Source organism: Xiphophorus maculatus, chromosome 1 (assembly GCF_002775205.1).
Source record: "Xiphophorus maculatus strain JP 163 A chromosome 1, X_maculatus-5.0-male, whole genome shotgun sequence".
Lineage (NCBI taxonomy): Eukaryota > Metazoa > Chordata > Actinopteri > Cyprinodontiformes > Poeciliidae > Xiphophorus > Xiphophorus maculatus.
This window is the reverse complement of record NC_036443.1, coordinates 24,188,351-24,203,691: the sequence shown is the minus strand read 5'-3', so window position 1 is coordinate 24,203,691 and position 15,341 is coordinate 24,188,351. Positions and strand designations below refer to the sequence as shown.

Here is a 15,341-nt window from a genome sequence, read left to right as displayed (position 1 = left end):
GACTCATGCTCATAGAATATATATTTGAGTTTGTTAAATATAATATTTTACAGTAGGCTGAGATGAATGTATTAGAAGTACTTGTTTGGTCATTTAAAATATTTAGATTTTCTCAGAAATTTGACTTTTGGTTTGTCTTTAGCTGTAAGCCATAATAATCTTAATCAGACTTTTTGAAACGGGGCCAAAACTGTAAAGTTAAAAGTATTCATGGGCCACAAAAATTGTATCTGTTTTGTAATAAGAAATTGCAAAAACAATTATTTCAATTAATTAACAATTAATCAAACAAAGTACACAATAGCTTAAAGAAATGTACTAGCCTGATTTCTTTACAGGAATCTTCTCTAAATCGTTTTAGATATATTCTAGGCTACAAGAACATGATATGAATGAGTCCCTTCTTAAAAAAACAAACAAAAAAACCCCCCAAAACTATTTTAACCTATATTTAATACTTTTGAGTAAAAGTTACTGTATGTTTGAGATGCTACGCATTGTCATATTATGTAAAATTAAAACAAAAATTTAATTTTTGTGCTGTTCTTTTAAAGATTTCTAGTTTAAGATTATTTAAATTTGTTTGCATCCTTTTTAATCAGTGAAAATTTCACTTTAATTTGCTTGAAGCAGAACAGTTTGGTGAAATAAATCTGCAATAAATATCTCCTGATCTAAATTAACTGTAACAAAATCACTTTCTACCGTTTCAGTTTGACTAAAATGACTAAAAACAAATTAATTTATAAAATATATTATCTATTGTGATGCATCTTTATTTTTTGATGTAAAAAAACTAAATAACAAGACGTGCCTATAGCTTATTTGCGCTTTATTAGACCGTTTCTTTGTTTCCTGTACAGTGGGGTGAGGGGGTTGTGTAAGACGCAGCTCAGACTCGCCACTAGATGGCAGCACTGTCTAACCAATTAGAAAAATAGCAATATTCCCAACTCCATATCGCAAGGATGTGGACTGTCCCTTCCTGTTTTAGTGCCGAGAGAGCCACCGTAGCGCCTCAGACAGTAGCAGGAATACAGGCACCCACAACGCGATTATGTCCGGATTTTCGCCGCGTTCGTCGGGCACACGGAGCCGCACTACGCGCCGCGGGCTGCGCCGCTTTCGCTGTTAGGCGACGCGGTTATGCTGTTCTCCCGGTAGCTGGTAACATAGCAGGCCTGTTTATTGCGCTGCCAACCCTTGTTCCTTTCCTGTGTCAATGATTGTCCTCCCCTCAGTCTCTCATGGCGGAGACTAAAATAATATATCACATAGACGAGGAGGAGACTCCTTATCTGGTCAAGCTGTCTGTTCCTCCGGAGAAAGTCACTTTAGCGGATTTTAAAAATGTCCTCAACAACCGACCCGTCAATAGCTACAAATTCTTCTTTAAATCCATGGACCAGGATTTTGGGTAAGTGGCCGGTTGTTATTATTATTATTTGATCTTTTTTTTTTCCTTCCATTATTATCCAGCTCGGGTTGCTGGGTTTCAGGGCCCAGATAGATGGAACATCAATTGAGTCGGGCTGCAGCCTTGTTACCTGCGTGTAAATTGTAGTTGCATGTCTGTCTCCATGCTCCTGGCACCTGCTCATTATTCCAGGCTGCCCTGCGCTCAGCGGAGGAGGCACACGAGTTGTTTGAAGTGATACCAGATCCGTCCGGAGCCCTAATGACGCTGCTCTGCACGGATTACGCACACAGACCAGACCAGAACCCCCTGCTCCTCTTATTAATGACAATATCCCAACCAGCTGCAGCAGCGTGAGGGTCTGACAAAAGGTTCATGCCCAAGTTCTCAGGTTTCAAAATATTTGGCCTTTCTTTCACTTTCCCCTTCGCGGATTAGTCACAGCATGTGGAGTTTTTTTCTTCCTTTTCTGTTTCCAGAGGTCTGCTTAGCTCATTAGGGCTATCATAGGAATTAATGTGCAAAGCAGGTGAATCCTGTGAATAATAACCCTCAAATATTCAACTTCTTAAAGCCTTCTTCTAAACAAACCAATGAATATAAATTAGTAATGCGCGGATTAAGCTTGGCTCGTACCGATTCCCAGTTTTCCTCCAGGACTGACTTTCCGATTCTGATTTTCATCGATTCGTCTCACACTATTGCATTCAGTTAGTTGTTAATCAGTATATTTTCTTTTTATAAAAGTACATTTTTTTCAATATCTAAGACATTTAAATGTAAATCAAATTTATAAGTATAAAAACAAAAACGGTGGAAATCGGAAACTCTTTCTAAGCCATTTGAGCTGCAAAACCGCACAATTTATGATGTGCAGCTAATACATAAGCCCAGGACTACTCATGTGTTCCAGTTGTTGTTTTATTGCCTTTGCTGTTTAGCTAATAACTTTATAAAAATTAATCTAACTTTGTTCCTTCCTCGTCTACTTTTAGAATACTTCTCCTGTGATGGAAAAAGCTTTTTGAGCTTAGAAACTTTGATTATGGTTAGGATTATTAGTATTCCACAGTTTTTTGCACGAGGAATATTAAAAAAATGTTCTGCTTACATTTCAAAATGAGATTAAATTAATTTATTGTGCGATATTTAGCAGAAATGTTGCCCTATTTTGGTAATGTATCTTTTTGATAATGAATATGTTTTATTTCTACCTATATGCAGCGAAAGATTAATATTACAAAAAGTTTGCGATGAATCTTATCACATTTTTCTAATTCTAGGTAAACCTTATAATTACCTTATTCTGATCTCTAGTGGTTTTGAAAACACCAGGAAACAACATGATTATCCCCATTTATTCATCAATGTTTACACGTTTTCTGACTTTTAATAAGCTTAATATGTTTATTGGTTTGATGCATTTATCAAATAGGCAGAATCAATGTAAAATCTAAATATTTGAGCTGCTGATTATCAATTAGAACTGCTTGGAAAACATTGCGAGACTCCCATGGATCTATAAAAATGCTTGTTTGTTCTTTTCGAGGAAAAACAAAACATTGCTTTACTTGTTTATCCCAGAGTAATAGTGGTTAAATGACACTCAAATTACCATAATGGAGACAAAGTGTTGCATTTAACATGTTTAAATAAGTTCTCTTTTAAAAGAAATAGAGCATGTAGAATAGGAATGTTAGCAAAGAATCACACCAAATTCGAATTTCCAGTTTTGTTCAATAGCTAAGATGTCGTTTCTAATTGGTATTTAGGAACTAATCGATTAGAAGATATAAGAACAGCAGTAAAACATTTTAAGCCTTTTTTGTGAGTGTTCATTAGCTGTTTTAATAATAGAAAGAGGAGATCTCGCTATAAAATGGTTTTATGGTTACTTTAAAACAAAGACAAATGACGCTAAGATTAGCATCTTTTATTAGCAATTAGTGCAGGTAGCCTGAGCAGCTAACTTTGTTCCAGTGTACACTGTTGCTCTTTTCTAAGCTTCCCTGCTTTGCTGAGTTTTTTAGAAAACCTCACTAATACCGAAAGTAGATTCATTTGTGTTTCTTGGAAGAGAAAGATTGGGTACTTTAGTCTGCTGACATCCGTTAAATTTGAATATTTGAATATTGAATTTTATTTTATTTTTTTCAGTTTTCCTTTCACGTTTCTTGTCCTCACCTTGTAACTTTGTCCTGGCTTTCAGGAATCCCAGCAGGTCTCCAGTTTGCTCAGTCAGCCAGCGGATGAAGTGTGTGTCATATGTGGGCACGGGTCACATTAATATGCAGTGCTGTAATCGTGAGCATAGTTGGAGGAAGTGATTCCACAGAGCCAAACATCACTTATTTCCACTGCGTTCTGGCCTGACGAGGGAAACTGGCTCTTCCTGGTCGGCGGAGTGCTTTGTCCCCGGCTCTGGCTTCCTGCCTTCTCGCTGCAGGCCGGGCTTCTCGCTGGGCCTCAGGTGATCAACAAGCAGATTATGGAAACAAACAAAGCATATTTGCTCACTCCACATGGAGACATGACTCCATTTTCCTGAGCACTTTGCTATGAACGCCAGACGTTCTTGCATGATTGTGCACCGAACGGCATATTTCCACACTGAGAAAAACAACAACAAAAAACCAAAAAAAAGGCATCTCGACATTCACTGCAGGCTTTGAGTTGAGGGTAAACGTCCAGGCACTCTTATAGGCCTTATAGTACTGGCACAGTATGGAAGTGAAGCCAGTCAAAGGCTAAGAGAAAAACGACGCTTTGTGGTAGCCATACTGGCTGTGCTGCATCCAGACAGACAGTATGGCTGCCGGAGAATTAGCAACCACAGAATAAGAGTGCAGCGCAGAGAGGGAAAACATCAAATCCCCTTGCAGTTATATTCAGTGTTTGAAATGTAAATGAGCAGTCAGTGCTTGGTCCTCTGTAGTAGACCCCCTGTTGTGCAGAAGGGGGGAAAAAAAGCCAATTTCTTGAAGGATTTCTGGACTACATTTATGCTTGCCATATCAGCTCTTAAAGCGACCGCCACACAGATTTGGTAAACGTTTTGCAACCTGAACGTATGTGAGCTCACCACAGAGAACATGGCATTTCAGGTTCCCCAGAATGCATTTCACCACCAGCTACAGCATTTGTATCCACACATCAGAGAACAGCAACGTAAACAATGCATTTTGTGCAGATTTATGCTTAATTTATTTTGGTTTTTCACGTTACAATCCTCTGTCTGTCAGGACGGATAAAACAGAAAGGAATCACGTTTGGTTTGTAGTGACACAACCCACTCGCCTTGTCTTTTCGGAAACTTCAAGGTGACGTTGCAGAGTTTCGCCGTCGCCGCTCTCAGTGGTGAGTGGGTTCGAGACCTCACTATAATTCAAGTCACAGAGACTCTCTGGTACTGAGGAAGCAGCCAAGCTGAAGGTCTGAAAGAAACAGACTTGTTTGTGACTCAGAAAGTAGAGGGGCTGGCAGGGGGATCTATCTTTTGCAGAGATTGTGATGCAGAGCTTCTGTAGTTGAAAGGATGAAATTCTGCAGCTTTTTGCTCAGATGTGCTCCTTTATCTCCTCACGTGCTTTTGAGGACAAATTTGAAGGCTGTGCTGCAGTTTGTTGTCATACAGCGTAAACAGCAACATTTCCACTGTGGTAATGAATTCATGATAGTGAAATTCATTACCATGAGGGAGAGAATGTTGACTAAACTATCACATTTTAGGATTTAATGCTGTAAACAATGTTATTACAATTAAATCTATAAAATATAAATGTGAAAAAAGATTGAGGTAGTTCTTAAACAAATGTAAATTGAAGGACATTTTATTAGTTCTGTATATTTATCAGATCTGCTTTTCATTTTGACATAAGATTTAAACTTTAGCTTCATCCTGTTAGCATCCAGATTCCTCAGGTCTTCTGGAAAATGTGTTCAGATAAAACCCAAAGTAAGAACAAAAATCTGTGAGCTGTACTGTAATTTTCAGAACAGTCTTACTGAAGACTTGAGGACTATTGTTGTATTTAATAGAAAACTTAAGATTAATCCTTTTAGCTTGGCTTTTGGCTAAGCTTTGGTAATTAGGATTAATTATTTATTATCAAGTCTTATGCAAAGTTATCATTTGAGTTATAAAGTTATCGACTTTATTTCTTTTTTTGTGATGTATTCCCGTGATTAATCAAATTTATCGCCGTTGTTTGAATTAAATGCATCTACTTAAATGCCGATGGAGGAAAAATTGACAGATTATAATCTCTTTGCTCGTCTATCGATGCAGATAAGCCCAAAATTATTCACGCCCCTGGCAAATTTAGGTTTGAAATTATTTCCTTTCTACCATGAAGTTTTTAACGGAAAATGACATAATTTAAGTATCCCTTAAAAGAGAATAGAACAATATTTTTGGAATCATTTTTCAGTTTTTAATTACTTTTTTCATCAAAATGGCATGCTGAGGTCGGAAGGCCACTTTACCATCACCCTAATCTTAACTTCCTCCACATTTTAAAAAAATCAAATTCACGTTCAAACTAAAGGATTGTTTTAAACTTTAATCTGCTGTGTTTCTCCTCAAAATGGTAATATAAATGGAGATAAATTTATAATTTAGTACAAAAGTCTGAAACTTTTACAACCCAAAGAGCCATGTTTGCTTATTTAGAGCAACAAATATCACCTGAACTTTAAAAAGTACAACAAATTTACAAACAGTAGATACTTATCTGAAAATTTAAATTGTATTTTTTTTGAAAGAACCACAATTATCTGTCTGTTTTAGACTTTTAAATAAAGAAAAATTGAGGTTTGGAAAAAGTGGATTGATGTATTTACTATGTGATGTTGTGTGTGTGTTTTTTTAAAGCACATAACCTCCAACCTCATGACAAAAAAATAAAAGATCTACAGAAATATTACTTGTTCTTTTACTGCTGTGCTGTTGTGGAAATCCAGTTTATTTATTCCATGTAAAAACTTGCATTTGTTTTGATATTTCTATTTAAAAACATGAGTTCCTTCTCTATCATTTTTAGACAAATATTTAGAGCCACAGCGGGAGGTTCAAAGAGCCACTTAAAGCTGCAGAGCCGCGTGTAACAATCTCCTTATCTACTGAGGCTGTTTCTAATCCTTCTACCTACAAATATTCAGCTTTTTTGATTCTGCCCACCTCAGACTGCTGCTGTGTGCTGATTTCTACCTCCTTCTGCTTTTTGGTTCAGGCTCAAAGTTTCCCACCGTGTTCTTCTTTCAAATCCCAAACAAACACGCCTTGATCTTCTCCAGATGGGAAAATATCTGCTGCAAAATATTTTATAATTGTCAGGGTGTAACTTGTGCCATTAACCTGTAAAGTCTGCTGAAGCAGTCCAGTGTAATGACTGAGTGGCAGCTTCACACCAGACTGCGCGTCTCTCCACACGTGGTTTGTTTGTGTAACATTTTTAGTGCCTGAGCATGTTACCAGTTCAAGAGGGCAACGCAAACTGGTCCTGATATCAGATGGAAGCTGTTAAAGATGTGATCTGGTGCAGATTGAAAATCCAGCAGCTCAGTCCTGACAAACAGAAGGAAGAAGCATGGCTGCTGTGTTATTTATACAGACCACTCCCACTTCCTCTCAAGTCACCTTACAGCTGTGGAGAAGAGGATGCAAACACTTCCTAGCTAGCGAGCAGCCGGCCCGGGACGGCCGGGTTCTCGTCTCCCTCCCGTTTCCTCCCTGAGGTGGAACAGGCCACAGCGGCAGAGTCTTTGCTCTGCGGTTTCCATAAGGCTGCCTTATCTCTGCCCACCACTCCCAGCTATACAGCTCCCACAGCATCGCGCACACACGTCAAAACAACAACAAAAAACTTGGCTAATCGTTTCAGTTAGCGGGGAAATTCTGGCAAACATGAAGTGCTGGAGAAAAAAAAGGAAGCTGTAAAGTCGCTGCCAAAGACACCCCTGCGTAAAATCTTCTTAGGATTTTCTGCTGCTCAAGTCGTGCCTCTCCCTTTTTATAAATCCTGTTCAAAGCCAAGGAGCTAATGTGAGATCTCCACAGAGTTTTAGAAACACTTGGTCGTAACAAATCAGGGAAAATCCCAAGAAATAAAACCACATAAAGACATGCAGGAGAGCAATAAGCTGAAAACTGCCAAATATGTCACTGTAAGCCACTTCACACACTTTCCCCTCTGCTAGCGCGACAGACCAAGCAGGTGTGGAGTCTCCTCGCTGCTGAACTGTGTCCCAGCAGGTCAAAGGGTAACTGTCAGGTATTTTTGTTGGGAATTTACTGCTGAATGCAGCGAGGGAGCCTCTCACACCGGAGGACTCTATTAATACACAGTGCAGCGCCCTGACACGTTGTCACCATCGCTCTGACTCATCCATCTGTTCATTCATCCATCCATCTCTCAACTATTGAATAATTATGCAGCAGGAATTTACAAACAGCAACTGACTGTTTACTTATTAGGGATTTCCTCTAATTTCACCCAAATACAGTTGAAAAAGAGATGAATCATATTTTTTCTCACTGTCTGACATTGATTCAGACTCTATTGTTCCTGTTGCTACGATTTTATTTAGGATCCCATAAGTCCAATCTATTTGCTAAATGCCAGAATGATGATGGAGATCCTTTTTTAAAAGAATTGAAATTTACAAAGGCACATGTGTTTCATTACTACAGCGGTGTCAAACTCATTTTCGGTTTGGACCAAATCAAGATCATGAATGCTCTTAAAGGGCCGGTTGTGCCAGAATGTATTGATAAAACGTGTTTACAAACTGTTAAAATATCAATAAATTCTTAAAATTAAATATTATTGAACATATTTTCAGTCCCTCCAGGATTTCACAATTCTTCTTGTGATTTTTTGCAATAAATATCAAATTGTTTGTAGTACTAATTTGGAAATATTTACAATATTTTGTGCTTGTTTATTTATTTGCTCATTGATTTGATCGATAACATAATATTTAAGAACCCTTAATGTTTAGTCTAGAATCTAGAGGGCCACATAAAATGCTACGGCGGGCCGGATTTGGCCAGTGGGCCTCGAGTTTGACACCTGTGCATTAGTATTTAATCGAATTGCTTTTTAACTTGCATGACGTTTTGGGTATCCCATCTTCTAGATTAAAGCAGCAATATGTAACTTTTATTAAAAATAAAAAAAGGTTTTTACATATTTATTAAAACTGTCACCATGTTGTGACAGTGTAATATGACACAGATAATCTGTGAAAAGATCAATCCCCTACACCTCTTCCCTGAGCTACTGTTACCGTCTAAAGAAATGTACTGCTCACAACCAAAACCAACCTATCAGACCCAGGAGGCGGGTCTTAGCGCTGTCAATCAACCTTTCTAATGCTTTTCAATGTGTTAATGGTGGATAAACATGCTACCGTTACAGGAAAATCATTTATACACCATTATCAGTGCCCATGATGAGGAGGCACGCACAGGGTGATTGACAGCCCTAAGACCCGCCTCTTGGCTGTGATTGGTTACTTCTAGTTAGCAACCAATCTGAGCTTGAATTTTTTTTACAGATTATCAGTCTCATTCTATACTGTCACAACAGTTTCAACAAATGTGTAAAAAATATATTTTTTTATACATTTGTATAAAATGTACACAATACTAGTTAAAGCTGCAGTTACATACTGCAGCTTTAACTAGTATTGGAGTGAAATATCCTTTTTCCAACCGTTTTAAAAGCTTGGTGAGTGGTTTGGGTTCATCTTGTTGATTACATTTATCAAATGTTAGCGGCATCTGTGTGTATCTTTAGCTGTCCAGCCCTTGAAGCTCATTGTGAATCATGAAAAGCTTTGCAGGTTATCATTTCTGATTTATGACCTTTCAAACATGATATTTCAACTCACCTCGTTGTGCCCGGTGCAAGCAGGCAAACAAACTTGATGTCCAAGTGTTACTGATACGGACTCAAAGTGGCACCAGTGCTGCTCTTTAAAGCTCACCGTGACTTAAAGCTGTCAGAGCCATTTTGAAAAATGTGACTGTCAAAGTGTGAATGTGGCTCTGTGCTCGCCAGCGCTGTGTGAAAGTGCAGCGCTTCCTGGTTAACTAAGGTGATTCTGTCTCTCTGCCTCCCAGTCCTGCAACTTATGTGTCGTCCCTCTCCACAGGGTCGTCAAAGAGGAGATTTCCGACGACAACGCCAAGCTGCCGTGCTTCAACGGGCGGGTGGTGTCCTGGGTAAGTGAGATGGGTGGTGCAGCCTCGCTCTCCCTTTCTGCCTCGGCTGCATGTGAAACGCAGATCATTCAGTTGTAGAAATGTTGCACCTCCTTAGAGACTCTTAAAAATTTGGCCTCGCCACTCAGCCGAAGAGTAGAGGTGTAAGTGGGGCCATTAGATATTAACACCCTCCTCTTCTGCATTGAATACTGTTACTCTAATCTTATCAGCTAATGCGCTGTTGAATTAAGTAACCCTGTAGCGTTTGTGGCGCCGGACTATAAACATGAACTAAAGCTCCCATTTGGGAACAATAAAAAGGTTTGTGGTAAGATTTACATCTTCATCTTTGTTTTTCCCTACAGGACACAATATTTCAGTTAAAGCGTTTAACACTGATCTAAAACTAAAGTATACGATGTATAATTTAGTTTGACAGGCCACTTATCCAATCAGCTTCATGGATCTTTTGTGTTGCTGCTACGTTTTATTTTATTTTGTTACTTTCCTTTATTGATCTCTGCGGGGGAAATCATTATTCTGCTAGCCTGCCTCCATGGGAGGTCAGAGGTCAAAATTAACCACACTGTGTTGGCCATGCACTTGTTAGGGACTGCCATACTCAATAAGAGTTAATTAGCGTAGACGGTCACTGACAGCAGGACCTAAGGTATTGACTAACGCCTGAGTCTGTGCAACTTTACGACAGCGCTCATTCATTTACTTGTATTTATTTATGACGGGGGACAGTGCTAAAATTAAAACAAAGTAATTGTTGCTCCGCACATCGGCTCTCTAGCCAGTGGCTAATATGCAGATCAGTCACTAATTGGTCATCAAAAGCTATGAAATTAAATCAAGATCAAACAACTAAAAGTAACAGTTTAAAAGTTACTCATAGGCGTTGAGATTCGATGGTAACTTTAAGTAATAATACACATTTAAAACCAAAAAACACATTTCTTCTTAAATGGCCGTAGTAATGATCGCTACAATTTGTTTGTTGTTTTGTTTTTAAATCTTTATATTCTACATTTAAAATCTCCGCCTGGATATTTTTTGCTTATTTTAACTGTACGCAGTTCTTTAAATATATTTGCCCATTTATCCCCTCAGATGGGGTGAAATTACCGTAATAACCCGATATTAGCTGGAAGGCGCAACATCTCTCCTTTCAGAAACTGCTGGAATTTTTCAGATTGTACAAAGTGTGGTGGAATTACGGTACTGCTAATTTGGCTGGATCGCTACGTTTAGGACTTAAAGGGTTAATAATTACACATTAGGAAAATGTAGACTAAACGGCCATTAAATCTAGTAATTTTTAGTTTCTTATTGAGCGGAAAATAATACAGTATTACAAGCTGATACTTACTAATTAGCTGACTTATTTGCGTAATTAGCTAGCTAGCGTGCAGTGAGCTTCGTTACAAATATTTCGCCCAATTGTAATTTTAAAACAGTAATATCTTCAAAAAGTAATTTGTGGCGCCCCTTTAGTTTCCACACAGTGACAAGGACAAAGAGCCAAAGCTCTGTTTCTGTAAGTGAGAGAAAAGTGATGGAGTCCTTTTCTGCCGCTGACCGGCGGTGGCAGCAACAGCTGGGGGAGGGGCAGCGCCTCGTTTGTGAAAGAAATCGAGATGCTTTTGCAGGAATCTTATTAAAAATACATTACACTGTAAGAGCCCAAATGAAGGCAAACAATGTTGTTTTAAAACCTATTAAAACCTTTGGTATACCTTCATTATGGTAACATGTCATTTTAATGTTTTTCAAAACGTTTCTCATTGTAAAGAGAAATATTTCTGAGATTGTTATTGACCTTTTTTAAAAAAAAAAAAAAAAGCTTAAAGGTTTCAGCATTCATTATTATTATTAGTGTGTGAAGTGTCTTCAATAGTTCACTCAAAGTTTAACAGATATTGATAACTGTTAGTTATAATTTCTCACATCTAATTTATGTCATATAAATTATACTTAAAGCTGAAATTCTGTTGCTAAACCATAAATATTTTTCTTAATACAGAGTTTCTTGTCTTCTGTGTATTATTTGGTTGGTTTTATCTGATATACTACACTTATGTATGTATTTTCTCTATTTCTGAGCTGTAGTGTAATAATTTTTATCACTTGTATTTTCGCATTTTTGGAGACGGTTCTTTAAAACTTTATACAAAGGAACTGTAGAACAGCATCTATAAAGTATTTTGCGGGGTTTTGCTTGCAAATATAGATTTTACATGTACTTCAACCAGAGATACATACTAATTTGACTGAAATGTGAATATCTGATTTGACTGAAGCGAACCGTACAGTTACATTAGGATCCAAATTGTGTACAAACTAATTTGCAAACAGTGGAGCAAAAATAATTAATAATCACAGCCAGATTGTCCTCAAATGTAGTAAAAAACATCATTTATGACTACATAGTTGGTCTTTCTTAGGAAATAGTTTCAGTTTTAAATTTAATCGATGTCAGTTGCAGTTCAGTTTTAGTTCTGCAAGTAATAAATGTTTTGCTGAGCCCTCGTACAGAGAAGGCTGTTTGCTGTAGGTGCTGCTTGTGACCTTGTTTCCCGGTGATTTAAAAAGGAGGAAAATCACTGAATGCATGAAGGTATTTGCAGCATGAAATAGGAGATGGTCTCTGATTTATCTGAAGGTATGCAAGTTTTTTGCAAATCTGCTTAACATCTCGAGATGCTCCTCAAACTTTAGAGACTTTAAAAGAGAAAATTGAAATTTTTTAAATTGTTATATGAAACATGACTTTTCAAACTATGCTGAGCTAGACTCTAAACCTAGAAAGAAGTTTTGTTAAAGCAGATGCTATTAAATTATTATCAACTAAATACAAAGCTGTTTTATCACCATACATCTGGAAACCTGCACTGGTATTTGATTTTGGCAAATTTAGAGTTTGTCACCTAACATGAAGAGAACCAAGAAGTGAAGTTTAATTTTCCAAAATAAGCAGCTCTTAAACATGCTTCCCACATTTAATACACATTTCTTTATTGAAATTGTTTATTATTAGTCTGATGTTAAATGTTGTGTTTTTTTAATGAATTTTTGATGAATCAATCTGTTCCATTAGGAACCCGTGCTAAATTGTATAAAATTTCTTGTGACCCATTTCATCAGTGTTCAGAGTTCTCATGTGAATCTGAGTCAAAAAATGTTTTTATGTTTGTCAGATTGTCAGTTCATCAGAGAAAATCATTGGAAGTCAATTTTTATTCATCCACTTGATTTAAAGAAATGTCCAATTTCGCATATTGTAAAAACGTTGTACTGAATTAAACAGAGCAAAGTATATTATTGCTATTCTAGTTGTGTTCTCGGGGAAAAGTTCCAGATCAAATCTGCAATTACTAAGATCAAACAGAACACGGCAGGAAGTAATAATGTTGCAGACTTTTTGAAAATATCAATTCTCTAAAAGCAGAACAAGACTTCTCGACTGCTTTTATGGGAATCTACTTTCACCCAAATGACTCCTTGGATTAAAATAATGACAATCTTTTCTGTCACAGAACAAAGGGACACTTTCTATAGAATATGGTCAAAGTGGATGGAAAAACCTTAAGTCTGTTAGATCTGATTTTTGATTTACCTTGCTGCCACTCCCACCCAAGTTCTTGTTTGCTTGTTTTTGTTGTGTTTCTTTTATATACACTGCTCAAAAAAATAAAGGGAACTTAAACAGGTGTTTAACACTTAAAGTGTTCCCTTTATTTTTTTGAGCAGTATATATATGTATATATATATATACAGTACAGACCAAACGTTTGGACACAACTGTGTCCTTCAGTTGTGTCCTTCTCATTGAATTCAATGAGAAAGTGTGTCCAAACGTTTGGTCTGTACTGTATACAGTACAGACCAAACGTTTGGACACACCTTTTAATTCAAAGAGTTTCCTTTATTTTCATGACTATTGACATTGTAGATTCACACTGAAGGCATCAAAACTATGAATAACACATGTGGAAATATGTACTAAACAAAAAAGTGTAAAACAACTGAAAATACCCCTTATATTCTAGTTTCTTCAAAGTAGCAACCTTTTGCTGTGATTACTACTTTGCACACACTCTGCATTTTCTTGATGAGCTTCAAGAGGTCGTCACCTGAAATGGTTTTCACTTCATAGGTCAACCTGCCCTGTCAGGTTAATAAGTGGGATTTATTGCCTTATAAATAGTCATGAAAATAAAGAAAACCCATTGAATTAGAAAGGTGTGTCGAAACGTTTGGTCTGTACTGTATATATATATATATATATACATATACTGTATATATATAAAAACAAAAGCAATATAATGTAATTATGTTATTATAATATAACATATGCTATCTCACAAAAAGAAATCTTATAAAAAAAGATTAATCGTTGTCCCTGCAGCTGCTCATTGCTATAACCTTCACTACTCTGGTTCAGATGAAAGAATGGCATCATTGTTTTGTAAAAGCATTTTGAGACTGTAGTTTTAAAGCATTTTCCTGTTTTCACTGCTAACCACTGCAGTTATCATAATTTTTTCCTAAAAGATATTACCTCTGACTGCACTTCTGCAAATCAGAAATAACTCTGATCATTTATCCTCCTGCTCCCTCTCAGCTGGTCCTGGCAGAGAGCGCTCACTCTGATGGAGGGTCTCAGTGCACGGAGAGCCACCCAGAGCTTCCCCCTCCCCTCGAGAGAACGGGGGGCATCGGAGACTCGCGACCCCCGTCCTTCCAGTAAGTAGGCTGTCTGCTGCATGTCATGCATGCATGCAGGCGTGTTGGCAGATGTTTCCATGCGCCACCCGGGCCGTTTCTGCTGCAGCCGGTCCATATGTGCTAATTAAAAATCATCGTCGTTGTCGTCATCGACTCGTATGGGAAGTGTAGGTGGCCGCTCACGCTGAGGTGTGATTATGTAGCATGAAGAAGTGTCCTGAAGTGTTGGAGAAGGCACGGGTGTGAGAATTTCTCCCACCCACGCAGCCATGAAGCGGCGAGTCGCTCCAGCCATCTATGTAAACATGATGCGCTCGCCGTCAGGGCTGCTGATGCTTGAAATAGCCTCTGCAGCGTAAACATCTTCAGGCAAATACTTGCTCTCAGTGAGACCCATTGTGTTCAGTCACTCAGAGCATTCATCCGTTGCACGGCTAATAAAGAAGTGCAGGCCCCCAAAAACACATCAAAGGTCAGAAATAGAGCCGGGCCGTGGCCACCTCGGCCCAGACTTTAACTTAAACCTGGCTGATTATAAAATATCACACCGGTCACCAAGTGGCCGCTAAATTTAGCTGGCAGGGCAGCAGAGGCCGTTACAACGCTGCAGCAATAAGACTGAGGCTCTATATTGAGAACATGCAATCTGTCATGTCGCAGTCTGTCTCTTTATCCACTGTTTGACATCTCAGCTCGCTTTTGCCCTCTATGGACCGCTCCCCGCAGCCTGGCTGTCAGCCTGGCTGATGATTTTATTGTTCCCAGCCAGATTTCACTGCTGCCACCTTGTGGCGCTAATGGCAACGCAGTCCTTCCTCGCAGTGCCTCATTTCCCTCCACCCCTCTTCCTCCTGCGCTCACTCTTTCTCTTTCTCTCTTTACCGTCAGGCCTTTCTCTCAAAGCAGCGTTACCTTTGCTTATCCAGCCGTTTCTACCTCTCTTGAATATTATTACCACTCCATTACTTCTTTGTCTTT

At 38.2% G+C, this 15,341-nt stretch overlaps 1 protein-coding gene across 4 annotated transcripts in view; it reads left to right on the top strand.

The window, feature by feature from the left end:
• Positions 1 to 937: 937 nt before the first annotated feature.
• The window catches only part of dvl1 (dishevelled segment polarity protein 1), a 32,955-nt gene continuing 18,551 nt past the window's right edge, over positions 938 to 15,341 (top strand). For 3 of the 4 annotated variants that reach the window (XR_002752799.1, XM_023334311.1, XM_023334304.1), the window contains exons 1-3: positions 938 to 1,417; positions 9,578 to 9,647; positions 14,260 to 14,381. Coding sequence is in view for 3 of the 4 variants with exons in the window: in XM_023334311.1 (XP_023190079.1) it covers positions 1,248 to 1,417; positions 9,578 to 9,647; positions 14,260 to 14,381 (362 nt within the window). In the remaining variant the exon portion in view is untranslated. The remainder of the gene's footprint in view (positions 1,418 to 9,577; positions 9,648 to 14,259; positions 14,382 to 15,341) is intronic. The other variant, XM_023334292.1, reaches the window with a different exon arrangement.